Here is a 22,508-nt window from a genome sequence, read left to right on the forward strand (position 1 = left end):
GTTTAAAGAAATAAAAATTTCGATCCCTATCAATCCGTGTTCATGTAATTAATATTGAAACGGATTGTGTACTATATGGAAATAATGCTCTATGAATACATATTAAAACATATCGTATACTGTGTATTTTGATTTAGTGTTATATGGTTTGATACGGATTGAAAGAAGCAAAACGTTGTAATCTGTTACAATTAACTTTAATTCGTTTTGATCCTTTTTTTAACGAGAGTTACATATATTAAAAGGAAAAGAGAGCTCAAAACCCTTACACACAGACAGGAATAACAAAACTATCAGTACCCCATAACCTCTAAATTTGTTTACACAGGAAGGAAATTTACACTATATTAAAACAATAAAATGAGCAATTATGTAAAAATTCACCGGAACTAGTGAATCATTCTGGGATGTTAATTATTTTACGATAGATATGTGGTACAAACATAAATACATAATCCTACTGAAAAAAAAAAAAAGAATTCAGTACACTTTTTCGATAAAGAATAGTTTACAAAAAGTGACCGGGTCATAAAACATTTCACAGAAATTACATATAGGTATAAAATAATGATAAATATTTATATTTGTGATTTTTTTGGTAGTTGATTACAAATAAAGTGTATATATATATATATATATATATATATATGGGACGTTTCACGTCAACCGGACCATCAGTGCACCCAAAATTTTGGTTAACTTAACAAAACGTTTGAGGTCTCAAAATGATCGTCTGGTCAAGGGCTTTTGAAAAAGTTCTGGCCTTTTCAAAAATCCAATGTGGCGCATAAAATATGGAGCCTGAAACCCACGTTTTCATAGCACATTCAACAAAAACAATAGTAAAAATGTTCTAATTTGTGAAATATTCCACCAAAAAGCATGTACAACTTATGATAGGACATATTATTGACAATGCTGACGGAATTCCAAAATCAAAATGGTGGACATTATACCTCCACCAAACCCATTTTACCGCAACAAATGATTTTTCATCAGTTTAAATATCGATATGGGGGTTTTCGGGGTCATTGAATCTTAGCTTGACCTCGAAATTTCATAATTTAAAATGGTGGATCCAAAATGGCGGACATTATACCACCACCAAACCAATTTTGCCGCAACAAATGATTTTAGATCAATTTAAAGTATTGATATGGGGGTTTGTGAGGTAATTGGTTATAAATGTATTAACGGAATCAGTATTTGTGCACATGAATCTTATATTTTTCCAGTCTATTAGATTTAGAATTATCTGTCTGCGGTTTTTGCACTTACATTTTTCTATTGTTCTGTGTATATGTATATGCCTGCGTGGATGAAAAAAATATATAATTTAGCCAAATGAATCAATCTTTAATGACATTTTGTGCACTCTTATCAATTCTGGCTCCTCGTTCGTGGAGTTTTTACTGGTGATAAATGGCTTTCGCCGATATCATAAATTACTCTGTTCCTAGGTTCATGGGCATTTGAGTAATGCATGACTTTCAACGTTTCATTATTTTCTGAGATAAATCCATGCCCCATTTGTATGTTTGTGACAGGTGGACAGTTTTTAAATCTCTTTGTTAGGAATTGACGAGTTTGTTCGTGATTTTTTTTGGTGTATAAGAAAAATTTTATATTAAATGATCGCCCATTAGCCCATGAATAAAGAGCTTTAACATTTAGAATTGCTTTATTTTTTGCAGCTTGTAAGCTCGCTCTTGTAGCTTCTCTCTTTACTATCGCCCCAACTCCATCGCAACTACCTTTTCCGTGTGCTGTTGCAAAACAGTGCCATTCAGCATCAACGCCAAAATCTCTCTTATGACTCATTAAACTACTCATTTGATAACGATTTTTAAAATGCTGTTTAGCACCATCAGTAGCATATATTACCTTTTTACTGTGGGACAAACCTTGCGAATTTCAGGTATAAGCTTTTGCTGCATTATGTATACTGCAGTGGCATCATGAGTAGTACAATCGGACATAGATACTGTACTGAAATGCTTTAGCTTGCCTTCAGATTTATAATAAACAACAGCAGGAAAAATCGTACTTTGATCATTATTAAAATGAAATGCCTGTGCAGCATCTTGGGCTGTAAATAGCATAGTTCTCAGCAAAATCAAATCAGAGCAAGAACCTCTTCATCTGAAAGATTATTTTTCTTCCCAGAAATAAACTTTGATTGTTCCTTAGCGATGATGTGATGAGGTATCAACTTTTCTAGGCTAGAACATGAAGTTTCAATAAATTCTTGCGATGTTATAGTCTAAGAGCTGGCTACATAAAAATACAAGGTATAAGGTACATGCAATATTTATAGTTAGAGAGGTTCTATTAGCTCTCCCGAACATTGAGTGGCCAGTCTGGCAGCGCGCTCAGGAAGATTAAAGCGGGGGCGGGCGGTCAAACATGATAAATTTAATAAGAAAAAAAATGATAGACCTCACGGATAATAATTATACAAATATGAAGTATTTGTTATTACAAAACGCGGAAAATTATTGGCAGACGATTTCGTGGAAGAGAAATGGCCGGCAGACTGCAACAAAGTGGCGTTAATATATGTGACAAAAAAACGATAAACCTCATGACTAAAAATTATTGGAAATGATTACTGAGTTATTAACTAAACTATATGCTGAATGGCAGACGAAAAAATGGAAGATAACATTGAGGCAGACAGTGATGAAGAGCGCGATCTCGATCGCACTTAACGAGTTGGTTCCGTACAATGCGGTACGACGATTTTATTTAGTTATTTATATGAATATATTAAGTCTTTCTTTTTTCAGTAATGGATTTATTTTGTTAATTCTTTTATTGCGAAAAATAAAATTGTTTATTTATTAATATAAACAATATAATGATATTGAATTTAAATGGTTACTAATTAATGTCATAGTATTTTTGACTGCAGTTGAAAAATGTATGAACATTTTTCGATTAATTTTAAAATAATATATAGAGTTTTTAAAAGATTGAGAGATTCGAAAATTATATTCGCAAATTCAACGCAGGTATAACAGCCGTTTGAAAAGGGATCCCAGCGGCCGAGAAACAGCCGTATGGTAGGGGGGGTTGGCGAAGGTCGTTCATTAGACGAGGGTTCAGTGTACTCCAAAACTCAACAGTGAACAGACGTCTCTCGTATTGTGCGGAATTTTATTTTTCTTCAGTAGCATCAGCTTGCGTATCGGGCCGAATGTTATTTTTCTTGAAATTCTACTGAACTCGCAAAATGAGTTTAGAACCAAAGTGTGTGTTTTGCAACAGTGATAGTGAAAATAAAATCACGTTTTTCAATCATGACGTTTTGGAAAAATGCAGACATATTTTGAAAATTCGTGTGACTTGTAAGCTAAAGTATAATGAAGTTCATTTACCGGGATCACCGAATAAAATCGACGGGTACCATACGAATTGTTACAGTAATTTCACTGCTGTTAAAAGGAATTATGTTGACAAATATAATGCATTGAATTTACCAGAGCCTGATCTCCGTAAGTATATATATTCTTATATCAATTTTTCAATAGATTTTTGATAAATAATATAAATAATTTTTTGTTTATTTTATGTAGCTAATGACGAATCATCTTCTGCAAGTCAAGCTACACTGTATTGTCAACCAAGCACGAGTTCGTCAGGTACATATAAATAATCACACTTTATTACATTTAACTTATTATAGAAATACACCCCGAGAGTATAATTGTTTATTTATTTTATGTAGCTAATAGTGAATCGACTGCTTCGTCATCTGAGAGTCAAAGTACACTGCCTTGTCATTCCAGCACAAGTAACGGTAATTGCAATTTATTTATATTTCAGTTAGTGTAGAAGTAGACGCCGAGAGAGCCACGAAAAGTAACGCTATGAGCCCGGCTTGGCATCTGTTTCCCCCTCCCTTGACTCAAGGAAAGCGTCGCTTGCTTCTCCGCCCCCTCACGTGGAAGGTTTCCGGAAAACCTGTAGTATATTTCTTAGTTTCGTTTTCGAAATATATAAATTTTTGAAATCAAAGCGTATATTTGAACAGTAAAGTCATGTAATAATAAATTGTATTTCATTTTCCAGAAAATGTTCAAAACTTGGAAGAAGGAGTAGATAGCGACAATGTAGTTTGTTTTTTTTTGTGATAAATCGCGTAAAATTCACAACTACAAAGTAGTTCCAATTGTCAAATGTGATTGTAAATTGCCAATATTAATCGAAAAAATCGTTACACATGCCATTGCTCTAAACGATAAACAGATATTAACTAAAATTGAAAATGCCCGGTCGAAAAATGTCATTTCTTATCACAATATGTGTAAATTAAATTATTTTAAGCAAATTGTATCTAAACCTATTCAAAAATCAGAGTGGCATGCTATACGAGATATTCATGTCATAATCGACAATGAAATTTATGATTTAATATCAAATAATACGATAGCAAACAAGGAGTGCTATTCATTGAAATATCTTGTTGAGTATGCCAAAAATGCTTTGTATAAGTTAGGTGTAGATAATTACGAATCTTACGAATCAAGCTTAACGAGCACTTATTTGTTAGAGAAATTAAAAAAAAAATTGGCGATGAGTTGCAAGTGATAACGTTTTACAATCACAAAATTATTGCAGCAAGAGACGGCTCTGTGATTACAAGTTCAACTTTCAGCGACTGTGAGGAGCTGGAAGTATTAGAGCGTGCGGCATTTATATTAAAAAAAAAAACTGTTGTCGATTAAAGCTCAGCCTTTGTCAGGAAATATAACAGCACAAGATTTAATGAAGGGGGAATGCGAAATCCCCGCTGATCTTTCGCAGTTTTTACGGTCCGTGATTTGCGGGAATGATCCAAGAACTTCAAAAAGTTGCAACTGTGCCCGCAAAGTTAAGTCTATCGCGCAAGATATTATTTATGCAGTAAGCCACGGAAAAATTAAAACTTCTAAGCACATAACGCTTGGAATGACATTAAAAAGCATAACAAGCAGTAGGAAAGTCATAGATATAATTAATAAATACGGACACTCCTGTAGTTATAACATTATCGAGGAATTAGAAACGGAAGCTACGTTTGCTTCTTGTATTAAATCGAGCATTTGTCCCGAAGATATTCACTTAGCGCCTAATTATTGTACAGGACAATTACGATAGATTCGTTGAAACTTGTAACGGCTCTGATACCTTGCATGATACTGTAGGTATCATTTACCAAAATATTGATGCAAATATTAGTAATGTGCAAACGTGCGAAATAGAACGTGCTGTAAATGAGCCTCTCGCTAAAAGGAGACGGACGTTTGACGCTATATGTCCGGATATTCAAACTTACGCAAAAAAAAAACAAAAATGACTGACAAATTGCTGCCCATTGATAGCGAACTGCGTACAATTAATAACAGTAATTACAAGTTTTACGAAAAGCTAGATGTAATGTGGGTTTTATCTCATCATTTAAAAATTGCAAACACGCCAATGTGGGTTGGGTTTAATAGTAAGATCGTTGTAGATGAATCAATGAAACAAAAAGTATCATACCTTACACCAATCAATGCCTCGCCGACAAATATTTCCGTTGTATATGAAACGATGCGTCAAAGTCAACGTATTGCCGAAGAGTTGCAACAACAATATATTGAAGTCACTTACGATTTAGCGATAGCTAAAGTTGCTTATCAAATTCAATCAGCTGAGCATCCGCAATTAAGTAATTTATTTATTCATCTTGGCGCATTTCATATAATGATGGCGTATTTTAAGGCTGTTGGAAAATTTATAAATGAGTGCGGGCTCACTTATATTATGGTAGAAAGCGGATTATTAGCTTCCGGTTCGGTTAATGGCTTCATCAGTGGAAAACATTTTAACCGATGTAAACGTTTACATCCCTTAGTGTCGCTAGGTTTGCAGGTTTTATTATTTGAAGATTTTGTAACGAAGCAAAATATCAGTATAGAAGTAAGTGTAACCTCTAAAATTACAAATGCAACTCTCGAAAAATTGTTAGAAGATTTTTTAGATTATAAAAAAAAAGCATTAAATGGAGACTTCGGAAAAACGCCGCAGTACTATGTTAATTACATTAATTTTGTAGATTATTACTTAATGTTTACGCGCAGCATCCGCATTGGTGATTTTGCACTGTTCAAAGAAGTCATTCCAAAAATGGCTAATTTGTTTTTTATGTTCAATCAAGGCAACTATTCTCGGTGGTTATTAAAATACCACGACAATTTATTAAAAGTTGAGGAAACACATCCAGATTTAGGAATTCAATTTAAGAATGGGTATTTCGGTGTCAAAAGAACGAATAAAAAGTTTTCTAGAAGTCCTGTAGATTTGACACTTGAGCAAACAGTTAACGCGGATGCTGCAAGACGATTAACCGGTGTAACGCATTTTACGAATTCGATTAATGCTCGTCAAAGATGGTCAAAAAGCCACAGCATTCGATCAACACTAATATCGTATACCTACGAAGAAATTGGTTTAAAAAAAGCGCAAGATATAACCGGCGATGTGGAAAAACACCAGATTAAGAAAGATTCTGTTCAGTTACAAAACTTCATTAAGTTATTAAAACAAAATTTTAATACATTTAATTCTGAAAGTATAGAAAGTAATTTTTTGTATAACATTGCTACTGGACGAGCAGCTTCTGAAGAAGTTACCAACTTCTTATTGAAAGCGGAACAAAATGGCAATGCATTGAGAGAGAAATTTATTTCTGAATGCGTAGAATCGGGAGATAGATTTGAAGCTACAATAAAACAAAACAAAATACTCAATTTTGCAAATTCAACAGCAAAGAAAAAAATACAAATAAATAATAAAGTTCAATAGGTGAGATTGCAACGCGATTTATTTGGCCGCATGTTAGCTATTTCAATGAATGAAAATACTAATATAGAAAAAATTCTTACATTTCCATTAACGCCCGTTCCGATGTCTCTGTGCCATTTAGATGGATCAATATTCAAAACCGATAAATCAGTTTTAATGAAGCTGTTATACAATGACGTGAAAAGCGTAGCTCCGACACACACGGACGATTGTTTGATCGACGGTTTTTATTGAGTACACAGCATGAAAGACATACCAAAAACGTTCGGAAATATATCTAAAAAAATATTGCAGATGGTAACAAATAATAATAAAGCTCGAGAAATACACATTATTTTTGATAGATATTTCACTCCCTCAATTAAAGATTATGAAAGATCGCTTCGAGGCGGTAACGGTGATGAGCGTGCGTACGTAATTTCTGGGCCTGATCAAACGAGACCCGTAGATTTTGTCAAAGAGCTTAGAAATAGCAATTTTAAGGAAGCTCTTGTGCATTTTTTAATTGTACATTGGCAGAGTTCAGAAATGATACCATTTTTTGAAAATAAAACAGTTTTACTGAACTTTGATCAGTGTTATGAATATAAAGTTTATAATGAAACTGTTTTATTTTCGATAAATGATATGTATACGCTACAAGGTCATGAAGAAGCTGATACTAAAATAGTTTATCACGCGTGTAATATTCCGGAAGAAGCTAACATTATAATAAAATGTTCCGACACGGACATACTTATTATAATGCTAGCTAATATGAATCACCTAAAAAAAATAGCAAAGTTTGGATTCAAACCGGTATTTTAAGTAAACAGCGTGTAATTGACGTGTCGGCCCTGTACAATAGACACGGCGAATTATTTTGTAAATCATTAACGGTTTATCGTTTTTTTGTCACATATATTAACGCCACTTTGTTGCAGTCTGCCGGCCATTTCTCTTCCACGAAATCGTCTGCCAATAATTTTCCGCGTTTTGTAATAACAAATACTTCATATTTGTATAATTATTATCCGTGAGGTCTATCATTTTTTTTCTTATTAAATTTATCATGTTTGACCGCCCGCCCCCGCTTTAATCTTCCTGAGCGCGCTGCCAGACTGGCCACTCAATGTTCGGGAGAGCTAATAGAACCTCTCTAACTATAAATATTGCATGTACCTTATACCTTGTATTTTTATGTAGCCAGCTCTTAGACTATAACATCGCAAGAATTTATTGAAACTTCATGTTCTAGCCTAGAAAAGTTGATACCTCATCACATCATCGCTAAGGAACAATCAAAGTTTATTTCTGGGAAGAAAAATAATCTTTCAGATGAAGAGGTTCTTGCTCTGATTTGATTTTGCTGAGAACTATGCTATTTACAGCCCAAGATGCTGCACAGGCATTTCATTTTAATAATGATCAAAGTACGATTTTTCCTGCTGTTGTTTATTATAAATCTGAAGGCAAGCTAAAGCATTTCAGTACAGTATCTATGTCCGATTGTACTACTCATGATGCCACTGCAGTATACATAATGCAGCAAAAGCTTATACCTGAAATTCGCAAGGTTTGTCCCACAGTAAAAAGGTAATATATGCTACTGATGGTGCTAAACAGCATTTTAAAAATCGTTATCAAATGAGTAGTTTAATGAGTCATAAGAGAGATTTTGGCGTTGATGCTGAATGGCACTGTTTTGCAACAGCACACGGAAAAGGTAGTTGCGATGGAGTTGGGGCGATAGTAAAGAGAGAAGCTACAAGAGCGAGCTTACAAGCTGCAAAAAATAAAGCAATTCTAAATGTTAAAGCTCTTTATTCATGGGCTAATGGGCGATCATTTAATATAAAATTTTTCTTATACACCAAAAAAAATCACGAACAAACTCGTCAATTCCTAACAAAGAGATTTAAAAACTGTCCACCTGTCACAAACATACAAATGGGGCATGGATTTATCTCAGAAAATAATCAAACGTGGAAAGTCATGCATTACTCAAATGCCAATGAACCTAGGAACAGAGTAATTTATGATATCGGCGAAAGCCATTTATCACCAGTAAAAACTCCACGAACGAGGAGCCAGAATTGATAAGAGTGCACAAAATGTCATTAAAGATTGATTCATTTGGCTAAATTATATATTTTTTTCATCCACGCAGGCATATACATATACACAGAACAATAGAAAAATGTAAGTGCAAAAACCGCAGACAGATAATTCTAAATCTAATAGACTGGAAAAATATAAGATTCATGTGCACAAATACTGATTCCGTTAATACATTTATAACCATTTACCTCACAAACCCCCATATCAATACTTTAAATTGATCTAAAATCATTTGTTGCGGCAAAATTGGTTTGGTGGTATAATGTCCGCCATTTTGGATCCACCATTTTAAATTATGAAATTTCGAGGTCAAGCTAAGATTCAATGACCCCGAAAACCCCCATATCGATATTTAAACTGATGAAAAATCATTTGTTGCGGTAAAATGGGTTTGGTGGAGGTATAATGTCCACCATTTTGATTTTGGAATTCCGTCAGCATTGTCAATAATATGTCCTATCATGAGTTGTACATGCTTTTTGGTGGAATATTTCACAAATTAGAACATTTTTACTATTGTTTTTGTTGAATGTGCTATGAAAACGTAGGTTTCAGGCTCCATATTTTATGCGCCACATTGGATTTTTGAAAAGGCCAGAACTTTTTCAAAAGCCCTTGACCAGACGATCATTTTGAGACCTCAAAAGTCTTGTTAGGTTAACCCAAATTTTGGGTGCACTGATGGTCCGGTTGACGTGAAACGTCCCATATATATATATATCCTCTCTTAAAAAAATGATGGACTTGGTTGTGAAGCCTTTAATACGTGATTCTGATTGGTTGCTATGGTCGGTTGCCTAGGTAACAGATGAGAACCCGCACGCTTTAAATTCATAACCCTCATAACAGTCATAACCCTGGTAGAAATTTTTCAGGTGTTTAAAATAAAATGAAATGAGGTTAAATAGTATGAAATCTGAATAGCGGATTCAGAAAAAAATATATGCAATATTACCAACAAGAAATCTTGATAAATTAATCATTACCAAAAGTGTAGTATTGAAACATGTGCATTGAAAAGTGTCACCCTAACCCTATTTGAAGTAGGTAATAATGTGTGTGTGTGTGTATGTTATTTAGTTTTTTTTTAAATATAAGTGAGAAGTGCAATTAAAAGAATAAAAAGTATAAAGATATATTGTGTCTCCGTGCCCAAAGTCGCCCACGGTGAGGTTTAAGAAGTGAATTTAAAGAAAAGTTCAGTATCCGAGTCAGTGAATTTGAGTTTATCACTACAATGCCCTTTAAATTTTAAAATATGTAATCTAGATAATTGAACTGTTTTCATTCATATTTTCACACCAACGGCAATGTGAATTTTTTAATTTAGCGGCTCACATTTTGCTTATAGACAGTCACGCAGTAACTACTATCTCTAGCACATTGTATTTCCGGTTTCCAGTGTATTTTTACCTGGAGAAAATGATAAATATTTTGGCTTTTTTGTTAAGGCATTAATGAGAATATTTACTTTTAATAGTTGTGAGAGATTTTGAGATTTTTCCATTGCATTGCATTTGCTCTCATTTAAAAACTAATTTCTAGAGAGCTCATTTTTTGCATATATATTTCTGTTTTGGTTGTGAAAATATTTAAAGTTGAATTGACCTTAACTGAAATACTTTTGATTTCGACTTCAACACCCATGATAATTATTTAGTCGTATAAGTTATTCACATCAGTGTCGGAATCGAAATAAAAAGTATTTCAGTTAAGGTTAATTGAACTTTGTATATCGTTTCATTGACACAAAATAAATCTATATGTAAAATATGCGCTCTCTAGACCCGTTAGTTTTCGAATGAGAGCAAATGCAAAAATAGAGAAATAGGCATCGATCTCAAAATCTCTCACGACTGTTAAGAGTTAAAATTCTTATTAATGTCTTGACAAGAAAGGCAAAATATTTATCACTTTCTTCATGTAAAAATACACTGAAAACCAAAAATACAATGTGCTAGAGATAGTATTTACTGCGTAATTGCCTATAAGCAAAATGTGACCCGCCAAATTAAAAAATTCACATGTGCCTCAATGTGAAAATATGAATGAAAACAGTTAAATTAAAATCATCTGGATTACATGTTTTTATAGGTAGCATATCAAGTATCTGTGTAAAATTTCAATTGCCTAGCTTTTTTACAATGCAAATGAATAGGGTTGTAATAATAGGCTTATACTCACTGACTCTTTTACTGAACTTTTCTTCAAATTCACTTCTCAGACCTTAACGACAACGACTTTGGGCGTTGTTAATATATTTATATTAAAAGTATTACAGAATATGGTAACATATGGTAGGTAATATGGTAAAAATATTAGCAGAAATTAGTGTACCCAAAACTTATGTTGTTTTTTCTACCAGGGTTATTAGGCATAGATAGAATAAGGAGCGCGCGAAGCGCGCCTTCATTCCTAGTATATATCAAAAATACAGTAAGATTGGTCCAGATGTGTCAGATGCTGTAAATGATAATCTTTTTAGAAAAAAATGGCAAATACGTTTAGTCGTATTTATAATCTGAATTATTTTCTAAATCATAAGCACCACATAGATACATATGTATGTTTTACATATATCATTAGTAGTGATCTTAAGATTCGATCCAGATGAAAGGGATGCTACGAATAATCATCTGTGCAGATATGATCTGGTTTTTTAAAGATATCTATTTGTAGATGAGAAATGACGACTGCTCTATGTATTCACGCATATCACAAGACGTTATCTGCAGATTTCGTCCGTATGAATAGGATGCTGCAAAAAAATCATTTGTTCAGATATGTTCGTGTGCCATGCCTGTTTTTGTGAAGTAGCCTGGAAATGATGCTATTATAAATGATTATTTATATCAATATTAGTTTTTATAAATTTTTATCTGCGTTTCGCGGGGTGGAGACTGTCGTTAATTATTAATTGTAACATTTTTAATAATGCCCGCATTACAAATTATTTAGAAATGTGTCATCAGATTTAATATATATAAATTATGATAGTGTTAATATATCGCTACAAAATAAACCTAACGATTACTTATCTAACATTTATACAATTTATTATTAAGTATATCTAACATTTGGATTTTGAATGTAGTTTTTTGCATATTAATATTTTACATTCCTAATTTCAATATAATTATGTTGAATTCACATTTTATTTACAATTATCAATATGACATATGATTTTTAGTTTCAAGTGATAACTTAGTTATTCAATATGTAATTTAAATTTAAGTAATGTACTATTAGTGGAGATAATTTAGCCGATCAATAGAACAATAATATTTTAACAATTTGGAGCGTCAGTGGCTCGGTTGGTTAAGGCGCACTCCTTAGCCGTCCGAAACACGTTCGCTTAAGGGGTCGTGGGTTCGATTCCCGGTAAAGTCACTCGGAACGACAAAAGTACCCAAGACTCCGGCTGTTTCGAGGCAGGTTTTTTCCCCGGAATTCTCCTTCAGTGTGATTCCGAGGTTTTCCCTGTCTCACAGGCGTAAGCCTGGGCGAATGCGAAACAGTTGTAGGGACCGAAGGTAAGGTAGGAATTAAGGTAGTCAACTCGATGCATTAGGCAGGGAGCGCCGGCCTTACCGGTGTGGAGCTGGTCTAATACGGGACCTTCTCTGAGGAAAGCTACACTGAGAGACGGACCCGATGCCCTCTAGGGGGCAGAGAGTGCTGGCTTAAGCAGCATGGTGTGTGTCTGAAAATATGGTCCTCATCGGAGAAATCTCTCAGGATGGAAAAATATAGGCATGGGAGATAGTGACGTAGGAAAGAAATAGGATGGGGCACTGACTTCCACACAGAGGTAGTGGAAGGCCCCAGGCAGCTAGGCCGAAAGGCTGCGCCGGTAATGGAAAAATAAAAAAAAACTATTTATAATTAATGGCGATTACTCAGTCAATTAATAAATAACTTAAATTTTAGTAATTTACTATAAGTGGATATAACACAGCTAATGAATACATAAATTGTATTTTAGTAAAGTACTATTAGTAAAAATACCTTGGTCAATCAATATATTATTTAAATTTTGGCAATGTACGATTATAATGGCGATTACTTAGACAATAAAAAATAATTCAAATTTTAGTAATGTACACTCTAAACCTAAAGTTGAAAATCAGGAAGGGAAAAGATTAAAACCTACATTTTAAACTTTATAAGTATTTAAAAGTAAATAGTATCCTTACAGAGAATTAATTGATGAATTTTAATCTTTATGCAAATCAATTCTACAGATTTACACTTAATTGTAATGCTATCATTCTGAGGACATCAATCAATTATTAATATTTATAAAGTTTAAAATGTAGGTTTTAATCTTTTCATTACTAAATTTTCAACTTAAGGTTTAGAGTGTACGATTAGTGGAGATAATTCAGCCAATCAATATAAAAATAATGTTTTATGATAATGTATTATTAGTGGCGATTAGTCAGCCAATCAATTTATAATTTATATTTCAGTTATGTATAATTAATGGCGATTACTCAGCCAATCAATATAGAATTTATATTTTAGTTATGTATAATTTTTATTTTTTTAATATGTTCACCATATTTTGAATTAGGATAAACAATACATGTTGTTTGTTCATTAATAGTAGTAGGGGCTGCGCGGCTACTGGGCCAAGCGGGTTCTGGGCCACAAAATACCGACGCATGGTAACTCATGTTAGTAGATCCCTGTTTTACCGACAGAGCATTGCCTGTCGACCGTGCTGCCAGCGGTGGCGCCCCCATAAACCAGTGTTGTCGACGTTACCGACCCCCCCTCCATAGCTCAGAGTGATCATCGATAATTTACTTTATCGACCTGGGATGCGATGGATAATTTGGAATAGGATTTGTAGGATTAAAGGTTGAGATAAACTAGTGTTGCCGACGATGACGCCTCCGTTACCGACCCAACCTGTTTTATCAAACATGATTGGTTGAAATTTCAATATGGCTGATTTGTTCAGGAGCTGACATCTAGACGCTGGCTGAGTCTCTGAGCAATGAGCATCTAGCCATCCTGAGGGCTTATGAAACTTCTAATAATATTTAGGCAGGGCATATACAAAGACTTCATCAGTTTTTGATGCTACTGATGAAGGAATAGGAATTTAGGATTTGGTGATAGTACAAATATAAATCCAGTATTCATGATATATTTTATGCTTTATTTATAAAAATCCTTATTTTTTATATGAGTATACATATTGTATTATAGCTAAAACATATATAAAAGCTCTTATAACTAAAACACATTTCAAAATTTTTATTTATTACATGAGTATATATTCTTATAACTAAAATATACGTATAAAAAATTTTTAAAATAAATACATGAAAATTCTTGAAGAAATACAATAGTGATATTGGCATCTAAACATGTTAACCCTTAAGAAGAAATGTGAAATACCGCGCCTATATATATATAGTTACTTAACCTATACGTTGATGTGACCATTTCAATGCAAATATAAGTACGCAACTAAACAGCTAAAGCTAAACGCAGTATAAATCTGTACCATTTTTTCTTGACTATAAACACACATCCATCAATCCATTGTTGTTAATGTTTCTAGGTAAATCCATTTTTTGTAATTATATCTATCATATCAAAAATCCTTAAAGTTAGTATAAATTATAGAATTTAGCAAATAATAATAATAATACAAAATAAATGTATATATGAGATCGCAGTGCGCTCCCGACAGCACAGTATATAAAACTTATACTTGCCATCTGGGCGCTCCCAACGGTACAATGTATACAACTTATACTTGCTATCGGGGCGCTACCACACTCCTTGTCATAGTCTTAAGCTAAAAGTTATATGAATCTAATAGTAATTAAATTGTGATTTATAAATTGACATAGTCTTAAGCTAAAAGTGATCGCCTATATATATATATTTTTTTCAAATATTCGTTAGAAATAGCATTAGAGAACCGTTAGAGTACATAATAAACTTATATAAATCTAATAGTAATTAAATTGTGATTTATAAATTGGATAATACTTTCAATGTAAGATGTTATATAAAAATCCTAATCTTTCAGAATAAATTTATAAATAAAATATTTAAAATATACTTACAAATTCTACAGCTTACTCAACTATTGTAGAGAACAGTATACTGCTTGAGTACACTCGGAAATGTATACAAACATGGAGCAGAGGACTGCTTAAATATACTAGAAATGTGTACCCCTTCTACTAAAAAAAGCTTCTCAAGCTCGATTCATTCACGCTTGCGAGATGCAACGTCTCTTTTCATGTTTCTTTGAACGACATCAGCTACCCCCTCTCTCATACGTTTATATGCATCTCCCATAGTCCCCACTCAGGCCTCTACAAGCAGTATTTTCGTTCAAAGCGCACCGATTTTGTATATCGCGCGCGGTACAGCAGATACAGCTAGATCCTGGGATTTTTCGACTACCCTCTCTCTCATACTTTTAAATGCGTTCCCTACAGTCCCCACTCTAGCGTATTGTATCGATTCTCTACAGCCTGCGCAGTGCAGTCGAAACAGCTAGATCTTCGGATTTTCCACTACCCTCTCCCCCGTACTTTTAAATACGTTTCCCATAGTCCCCACGCAGACGCCTGTAGGCTTATGTTTTCGGTACACTGACTCTCTACAGCGAGAGCTGCAACCGAACGTCTGGAGACGAATTTTCGAGCAAAGCATGCCGATTCTCTACTTTTTTTCGCGTTTTCTCAGCTACCCTCTCCCCCGTACTTTTAAATACGCTCCCCATAGTCCCCACGCAGGCGCCTGCAGGCTTGTGTATTCTCTACACTGACTCTCTACAGCGAGCGAGAGCTGCAACCGATACAGCTTGACCCTACACAGATGCTCTGCAGGGTGCATAGCAACAACAACAACAACCACAACAGCAGCAGCAACAACTACAACTACAACAACAACAAATTGATTTAATTGATTTAACAGAGACGCAAGAAGAGAATAAAGGTGATCATAGTCATGAAAAATTCACGCAATCCTGGTCGATAATTAGTTCATCAGTTATTGAAACATTAATTGAAAAGATAGAAGAGTCGGTAAAAAGACTACAGCAGCAAAATAATAATATATTGAGTGAACTTATAAAAATGAACAAACATTTAGAATTATTCTTGCAATTATCAATCACACAGCAACCTAAGAAGCAGCAGAAAGTAAAGAAACGGAAAACAGCTGAAAGTAAACCAAAAAATTGTAAAAAAACTCAAAAAGATGAAGGTAATCATGAAAAATTTTTAAGAGAAATTCAATAATTAGCCTCAAATGTTCCTCATGTCTTAAACCAAAATAAAGAAAAAATGAGTAAGAATTCAAAAATATGATCAGATTTGTAATAAGTTGTATTTTTTGTTGAATTTATTTAGTATTGTAATTATAAGTATAAAATCAGATTTTTTGATACCAAAATAAAACAAAGTTTTAATAACATTTGTATTATTTAATTAATAATCCTCTTCCTCTTCCACTTTTTCTTGCACACAAAATCACACATACACACACAGACACGCTCGCACACACACGCACACACATACACACACACGTACACATACCATTATCAACGACCACTCTTACAAAAAGATCATTCGAATTTCTTTTACGTTAGTCACATTCATGCAGTCGTATCCGCAGGTATCCAGTAGACCTCTGTTTTACCACTTGGTCCAATCGGTTCTCTCTTACGCTAGTGACACAGAAGCTCTCTCTCTCTCTCTCTCTCTCTCTCTCTATCTCTCTCTCTCTCTCTCTCTCTCTCTCTCTCTCTCTCTCTCTCTCTCTCTCTCTCTCTCTCTACTGCATACACACACGTGCGCAGTAGCTTTTTCTCTCGCGCTTTGCTCACACATCTGACAGTGGCCAAGTAGTAGGTACACGCACACTACTCCCACATTGGGCATTAGACCTCTGTTTTACCATCCAACACTCGTTTAGTCGTATCTGCTGGTTAAGAATAGATCTTTTTTATCTACTTTTATCTTATTTTCTTTACAATATCAATCACAAATATCCGCATTAAAATATATAAATTAAACAATATTTTGTTTATTTTATTAATAGATATCAACTGTGAAAATGGAGGATATTATAAATTAATGCCTACAGCAAGTTAAGCTCTTGGAAGAGGTCGAAAGATTATTATTTTCTGCTACAAGTACAGTTGATTTATCCACTGTAACACGATGGAACCATCAATTTCTTTAAACATTAAAGACATTTCGTAAAGTTTTGAGTAATAAAAAGCTTACCGTTCAAGAACGACAAAGCATTATATGTACAATCGTAAAAATAGAATGTATGAGAGCAAGACTTGAAATTATGACTAGAAGAAAAAGCGGTGTTAGAGTACAAGTAAATAAACAAAATACTGTCACTGATCGCGTGCGTTGGATTAATATGGATAACGCCTTTGAAAACCGCATGAGGACTGCTGTTATAGCAAATTTGACACACATTGATATAATTAATTTCCTACAATACTCTGCAATATTATTTTCACGAAGAATAAAAAGTATGATGCACTCAAATGATAAAGCTTTTAAAATTAACACTGTTTTATCATGTACATTTACAAAAACATGTGTAGAGAATAATGATAATGTCGAAGAAAAAGAAGGAGAGTGCATTGAGACTAAATATTTCAACACGAAAAATCATGAAATTTTATCTACAACATTGTTAAACAAATGGTTCAAGTCTAATGTTATTGAACCTCTACTCACAGATATTGAAGAATTTCAAGAACGTGATTCTGGTTGGACTCTACATTCTATTGAAAACATACAGATAAATATAAATAAATTTAATCCAATGCGTGCCGGTAGCTCTTATATACCATTATCAGCATTCGTAGAGAAAAGGAAAGCATGCATAAATGTTAAAAATTATGATAACAAATGCTTTATATGTGCAATTTTATCTGCATTATATCCAGTAAAACATGGAAATCATTCTAATAGATTGAATAGTTATATTCAGTATGAAAACATTTTAAATATGAAAGGTATTGAGTTGCCAGTATCATTGAAAAGTATCCTAAGATTTGAAAAGCAAAATAATGCAATATCAATAAATGTGTTTGGTCTAGATAACAAAGATATTACACCTCTCTATTTAACATCATGTAAAAAGAGTAATCATATCAATCTTCTTTTACTCACAAATGATAATTTAGATGGTGGTGATGTTGATGAAAGTGATGAGTTTTTATCTCAATCATATTATGTATACATTAAAAGTCTGTCACGTTTAATCAGTAATAATTTGACAAATAGAAAAAAAAAGTTCTATGTTTGCGATAGATGTTTAAATTTTTTTTTATAAAGAAGATGACTTAATAAAGCATGAAGAGCATTGCAAAATATTAAATAAATGTAGAATTAGACTGCCTAATGAAGAAAATAGTTTGATAATGTTTAAAAATCATCGCTACAATGAAAAGTTACCTTTCATAATCTATGCAGACTGTGAGTGTTTGTTAAAACCAATAAGTCAAGATGAAAAAACAAACACGCAACCAATACAAAGTCATGAAATTTATAGTATAGGTTACTATCTGAAATGTAGTTACAACGATTCACTATCAAAATATGCCTTTTATAGAGGACCTGAAGCGTCAAAATGGTTTGCTGAACAGTTAAGAAACATAGAAAAACAAATAAGTGATTTATATGCGAACCCTTTATCTATGCCAATTCTATCTCAGACTGAATTAATAGGTTATTATGATTCAAAATATAAACTCTATCACCACTTTTTCTTAAAACTTTCTCAATCAAATAGACATCTGGATATTTAGTTTTGAGAAGTTCTTCCTCGTAGAATCCCCCAGCTATTGGTTTGTCTTGATAATCTTTTAGATGATAAGTATAGGGCTTCGTAGGTGAAACTCGCGTTATTGTAAAGACTTCAGTTGACCAATTGGGTGTATAGCCCTTATCGAAAACCTCCTTGATTCGGCTTACACGAACTTTATTTCCAATTTTAAATTTAGCTCGTTTAAACAAATTTAGGCTGTTTGACTTTTTCATATTAATTCGATTAAGAATACGATTAACTTTGCTTTTGTCTACTTCTGCAGGCTTCATTCCTATTGTCCGATGTCGACTATTATTATACTGCAATGTTAAATCTTGTAAGATATCCAACCATTTGTAGCTAGCACACAGACTAAATAACTTCCACATCATGCTTTTTAGAGTGCGATTAAAACGTTCACAAATTGATGCCTTAAGATTACTGTAGGTAGAGTATAGATGAATTTTATAACTTTTCATTAGTTTGTCAAAATCTTTATTGTAAAATTCTTTTCCACGATCTGTTTGCAAATTCTTAGGCACTCTTTTTTGCAATAGTATTGATTTCATAGCTTGAGTTACACATTTTCCAGTTTGTTGTTTCACTTGCACAGTCCAAGCATACTTTGAGAATACATCAATAACTGTGAGCAGGTACTTAAACCCTTTATTTTGCTTGGCATATGGAATCATTTCAACAAGATCTACTTGCCAAGTTTCATCGATATTTTTGCTGAGAAAATACGACGTGGATAATTACGTCGAGCAGGTTTATGAAGTTCCTCCACTAGTCCTGCTTTCATTATGATTTACAGGTTTATTTATTCCAGAATCCAAGATTTTTAATTTCTCTTGCAAATCTCTAAGCGTTTTATTTACTCTAGAAAATTCTGTCTCAGTATTTATAATTTTATCATTTACTAGACTCTCCACTTCCTGTAAATCTTTTTCAAATTTATCAGCTCTTTGTTCAATCAACTTTTTTACAGACATTAAATTTACAGCATCATCTTGATCCACAGCATCACCAACATAACACAGTTTTCGATTCTCTAAATCAAAATTTCAATTACTAGTCAGCTTGAATCCTAGTCCAGGCGGTCCTCGAGATGTGCCTGCAAGGACTAGTTGACGTCCAAACACATCAATACTCATTTCGATACTGAGTTGTTACAAAATAATTTCAGCTTCACGAAGCTCCTCAATGATTGATTGTATTTCATTGACATGGTTATTATTACCAGCAGATGTTTCAGCTATAAGTAATCTTAAACGATCTACAAGTTCATTTTTTATGAGCGATCTTATATGACATAAGCCCCTTACCACTTTTACCAATCTTGAGAATTTTACTCACAAAATCAGTATATTTCTTACTTGCATTTTCACGAATATCTTCCTTTGATTTATAGTATTTTTTGTGTGCATTTGTGTGTTTTAAAATCTTAGCATAATTCTTCTTATCATTATCAGTGATTAAAGTGTCATCAGGATATTTCTTAAACAACAATTCCACAAGACCGAGATCTTTTTCATACACTTTATTGCCAACGATAATTTTATCTTTGTCAAAACTTATAGGAGCATTTCCAATCATTAGTTTATTATCATGCATTTTTCGCACTCCATATACTGTATCTAAGGCTCGTGTTTGTCCCTTAAGCAACAATCGAATGTTTTCATCGACATTAGCGCTCATAACTGTTTTTTCATCACCCGAAACATCTGAAACACTTGCAGCGTTATTTTGAATAACAGTTTCTTCATGATCTGAAATATCTGAATCGCCCACAGCTGACTCAAAAGCTGATTCTCCAGGATCATCCTCATCATCATCATCATCATCATCAGCATCAGCATCATCATCATAGTCTTTTTTTATTATTTTCAATACGCTCTAATTTTAATTTTCTCGTCTTTCGTTTTTCTTTTTTAACTACCACTGGTGATAAACTATTTTCTTGTTTAATATGCTCACTTACATCGATTAGCTTTTCCAGTGGTTTCACAAGCGGTTTGAACGAGTCCTCCAAATTTTTTTCCACCTCCAATTTATGTGACTTTACCAAATCATACTTTCTTTTCAAAGCTGTACGAGCTTTCTCAACTTCACGTACTACAGTTTGTTTATCAAAATCAGACATCTTGATAGTTTAGAGTCTCACAATCAAATGCTAAATTTATTCAGTATTCTGTATATTTATTACAAACTGATCAAAGCCTTTTCTGTAGCGACCATCATTAATATCACGGTCTTTGTCTATAACGAGAAAACTATGATTGCTATTATTCCAACACATTGAACAAATATCTTTGAAGCGTTGATATGTCATATCTATATTAACATGATCGTTATAAACATGTTTTAAGTTCGACATCGTCTTGTCGAAAAATTACCAACAAGTTGACGTTGTCACGCACTAAATATTTCGGTACTTGCGCATACGACTGGCACAAGTAAAAGCAATCCACGCGTTTATGCCTGCCCATGCAGTAAAAAGCTTTGACATTATCCTGCTTCTTACAGGCAATATCATCACAGATAAAAATTGAGTTGGGTTGAGCTTCATCAGGTAATACGACGAGATCGTGTTCACCGAACGATAAGTATTTAATACCTTCTAGAGGCTCAACAAGTTGTTCCAAAAATTTATATTTTGGCTGATTCAAAGATTTCGAGTATACGTAAATATTTTCAAATCTCAAACCATTAGGATTAATGATTAGAGATAAGAGTGCGTTCGTTTTACCACAATTAGACGGACCACAAAATACTGCTCTTATACTGTTAGGTAGCATTTTTCCATGACGATTGTGTTGTTTTTTTTTTTTGCTGCTGCTGGGTCAAAAGATTGAAATTAACCACTGGCAACTTTGCTGCCTGCTACTTAAGATCCATCATGCTTCTTAAAATTTCATATCACGACTGATTCGATATATTATAAATATGAGCATTTATAGTACCCTCAGTCAGTCTCGCATGAGCTTGTTAAGAACTAGCATCATGCATCAGAAAAAAGGTACAGGTTTAGTGAATACATTGATTAACAAATTACCCATTGAACTTCATGTGCCTGGTTATCAGTACTGTGGTCCAGGTACTAAACTTGCTAAACGTTTAGCTCGTGGTTATTCAGGAATAAATCCTCTAGACGCTGCTTGTAAGGAACACGATATTGCCTACTCAGAAAATCCTGATAACATTCAAGAGAGAAACGCAGCTGATCAGATTTTAGCAGAGAAGGCGTGGCAGAGAGTGAAATCTAGAGACGCTGGTTTGAAAGAAAAAGCAACAGCTTTAGCTATAGCAAATACCATGAAGTTAAAATCAAAGCTTGGTTTGGGTGTTGGAAGAGGAGGAGTAAGAGGAGGTGGCAGGCGTAGATCTAATAAACTTAAGAAAACGATTTCAAAGAAAAAGATTACACTGAAAAATTGGATCAAGTCAATGGGAAAACCTATCATTCCTGGCAACGATTCTCGCTCTATGATAAAGTCAACACTAAAGATGGCTCGAGAGCATGTGAAAAATGTTGGTGGAAAAAGTAAAGTTAATGTTTCACGCATATTGCCTGTTCCCAGCAAAGTAGGTGGCTTTCTTCCAGCACTTATCCCACTTTTTGTTAGTCTCAGTGCAGTAGGCTCACTTGCAGGAGGAGCTGCGGGAATCGCTAAAGCAATAAATAAAACAAGTGCTGCTAAGAAACAAATGGAAGAGCAAAAAAGACATAATGAAAAAATTGAAATGTTGGCACTCGG

General features: G+C 33.7%; 2 protein-coding genes across 21 annotated transcripts in view; one reads left to right on the forward strand and one right to left on the reverse strand.

Annotated features, from left to right (window-relative positions):
- LOC103316989 overlaps nucleotides 1–22,508 on the reverse strand; it is a 357,042-nt gene that overhangs the window by 307,999 nt on the left and 26,535 nt on the right. Inside the window, exon 1 of one of the 19 annotated variants that reach the window (XM_031928253.1) lies at nucleotides 6,912–7,043. The exons of the other annotated variants lie outside the window; for them this stretch is intronic. The gene's annotated coding sequence lies outside the window, so the exon portion shown is untranslated. Of the gene's footprint in view, nucleotides 1–6,911; nucleotides 7,044–22,508 lie in introns of those variants that run through there. 19 annotated transcript variants of the gene reach the window in all.
- LOC116417096 lies at nucleotides 3,130–6,846 on the forward strand. Of its 2 annotated transcripts, none has more exons than XM_031928301.1 (4): nucleotides 3,130–3,497; nucleotides 3,579–3,644; nucleotides 3,731–3,802; nucleotides 4,075–5,616. In XM_031928301.1, the coding sequence occupies exons 1-4, from the start codon at nucleotides 3,236–3,238 to the stop codon at nucleotides 4,134–4,136; spliced, it is 462 nt and encodes a 153-aa protein (XP_031784161.1). In that variant the 5' UTR covers nucleotides 3,130–3,235; the 3' UTR covers nucleotides 4,137–5,616. The 2 variants fall into 2 exon arrangements, with proteins under 2 accessions (XP_031784161.1, XP_032457827.1); XM_032601936.1 differs by having other exon boundaries at nucleotides 3,142–3,497; nucleotides 4,075–6,846.

This window comes from Nasonia vitripennis (genome assembly GCF_009193385.2).
Source record: "Nasonia vitripennis strain AsymCx chromosome 4 unlocalized genomic scaffold, Nvit_psr_1.1 chr4_random0005, whole genome shotgun sequence".
NCBI lineage: Eukaryota > Metazoa > Arthropoda > Insecta > Hymenoptera > Pteromalidae > Nasonia > Nasonia vitripennis.

Bases quoted from the DNA above. Each gene is read 5' to 3' on its own strand.
- LOC116417096 (XM_032601936.1), top strand. From the start codon at position 5,299: ATGTCCGGATATTCAAACTTACGCAAAAAAAAAACAAAAATGACTGAC.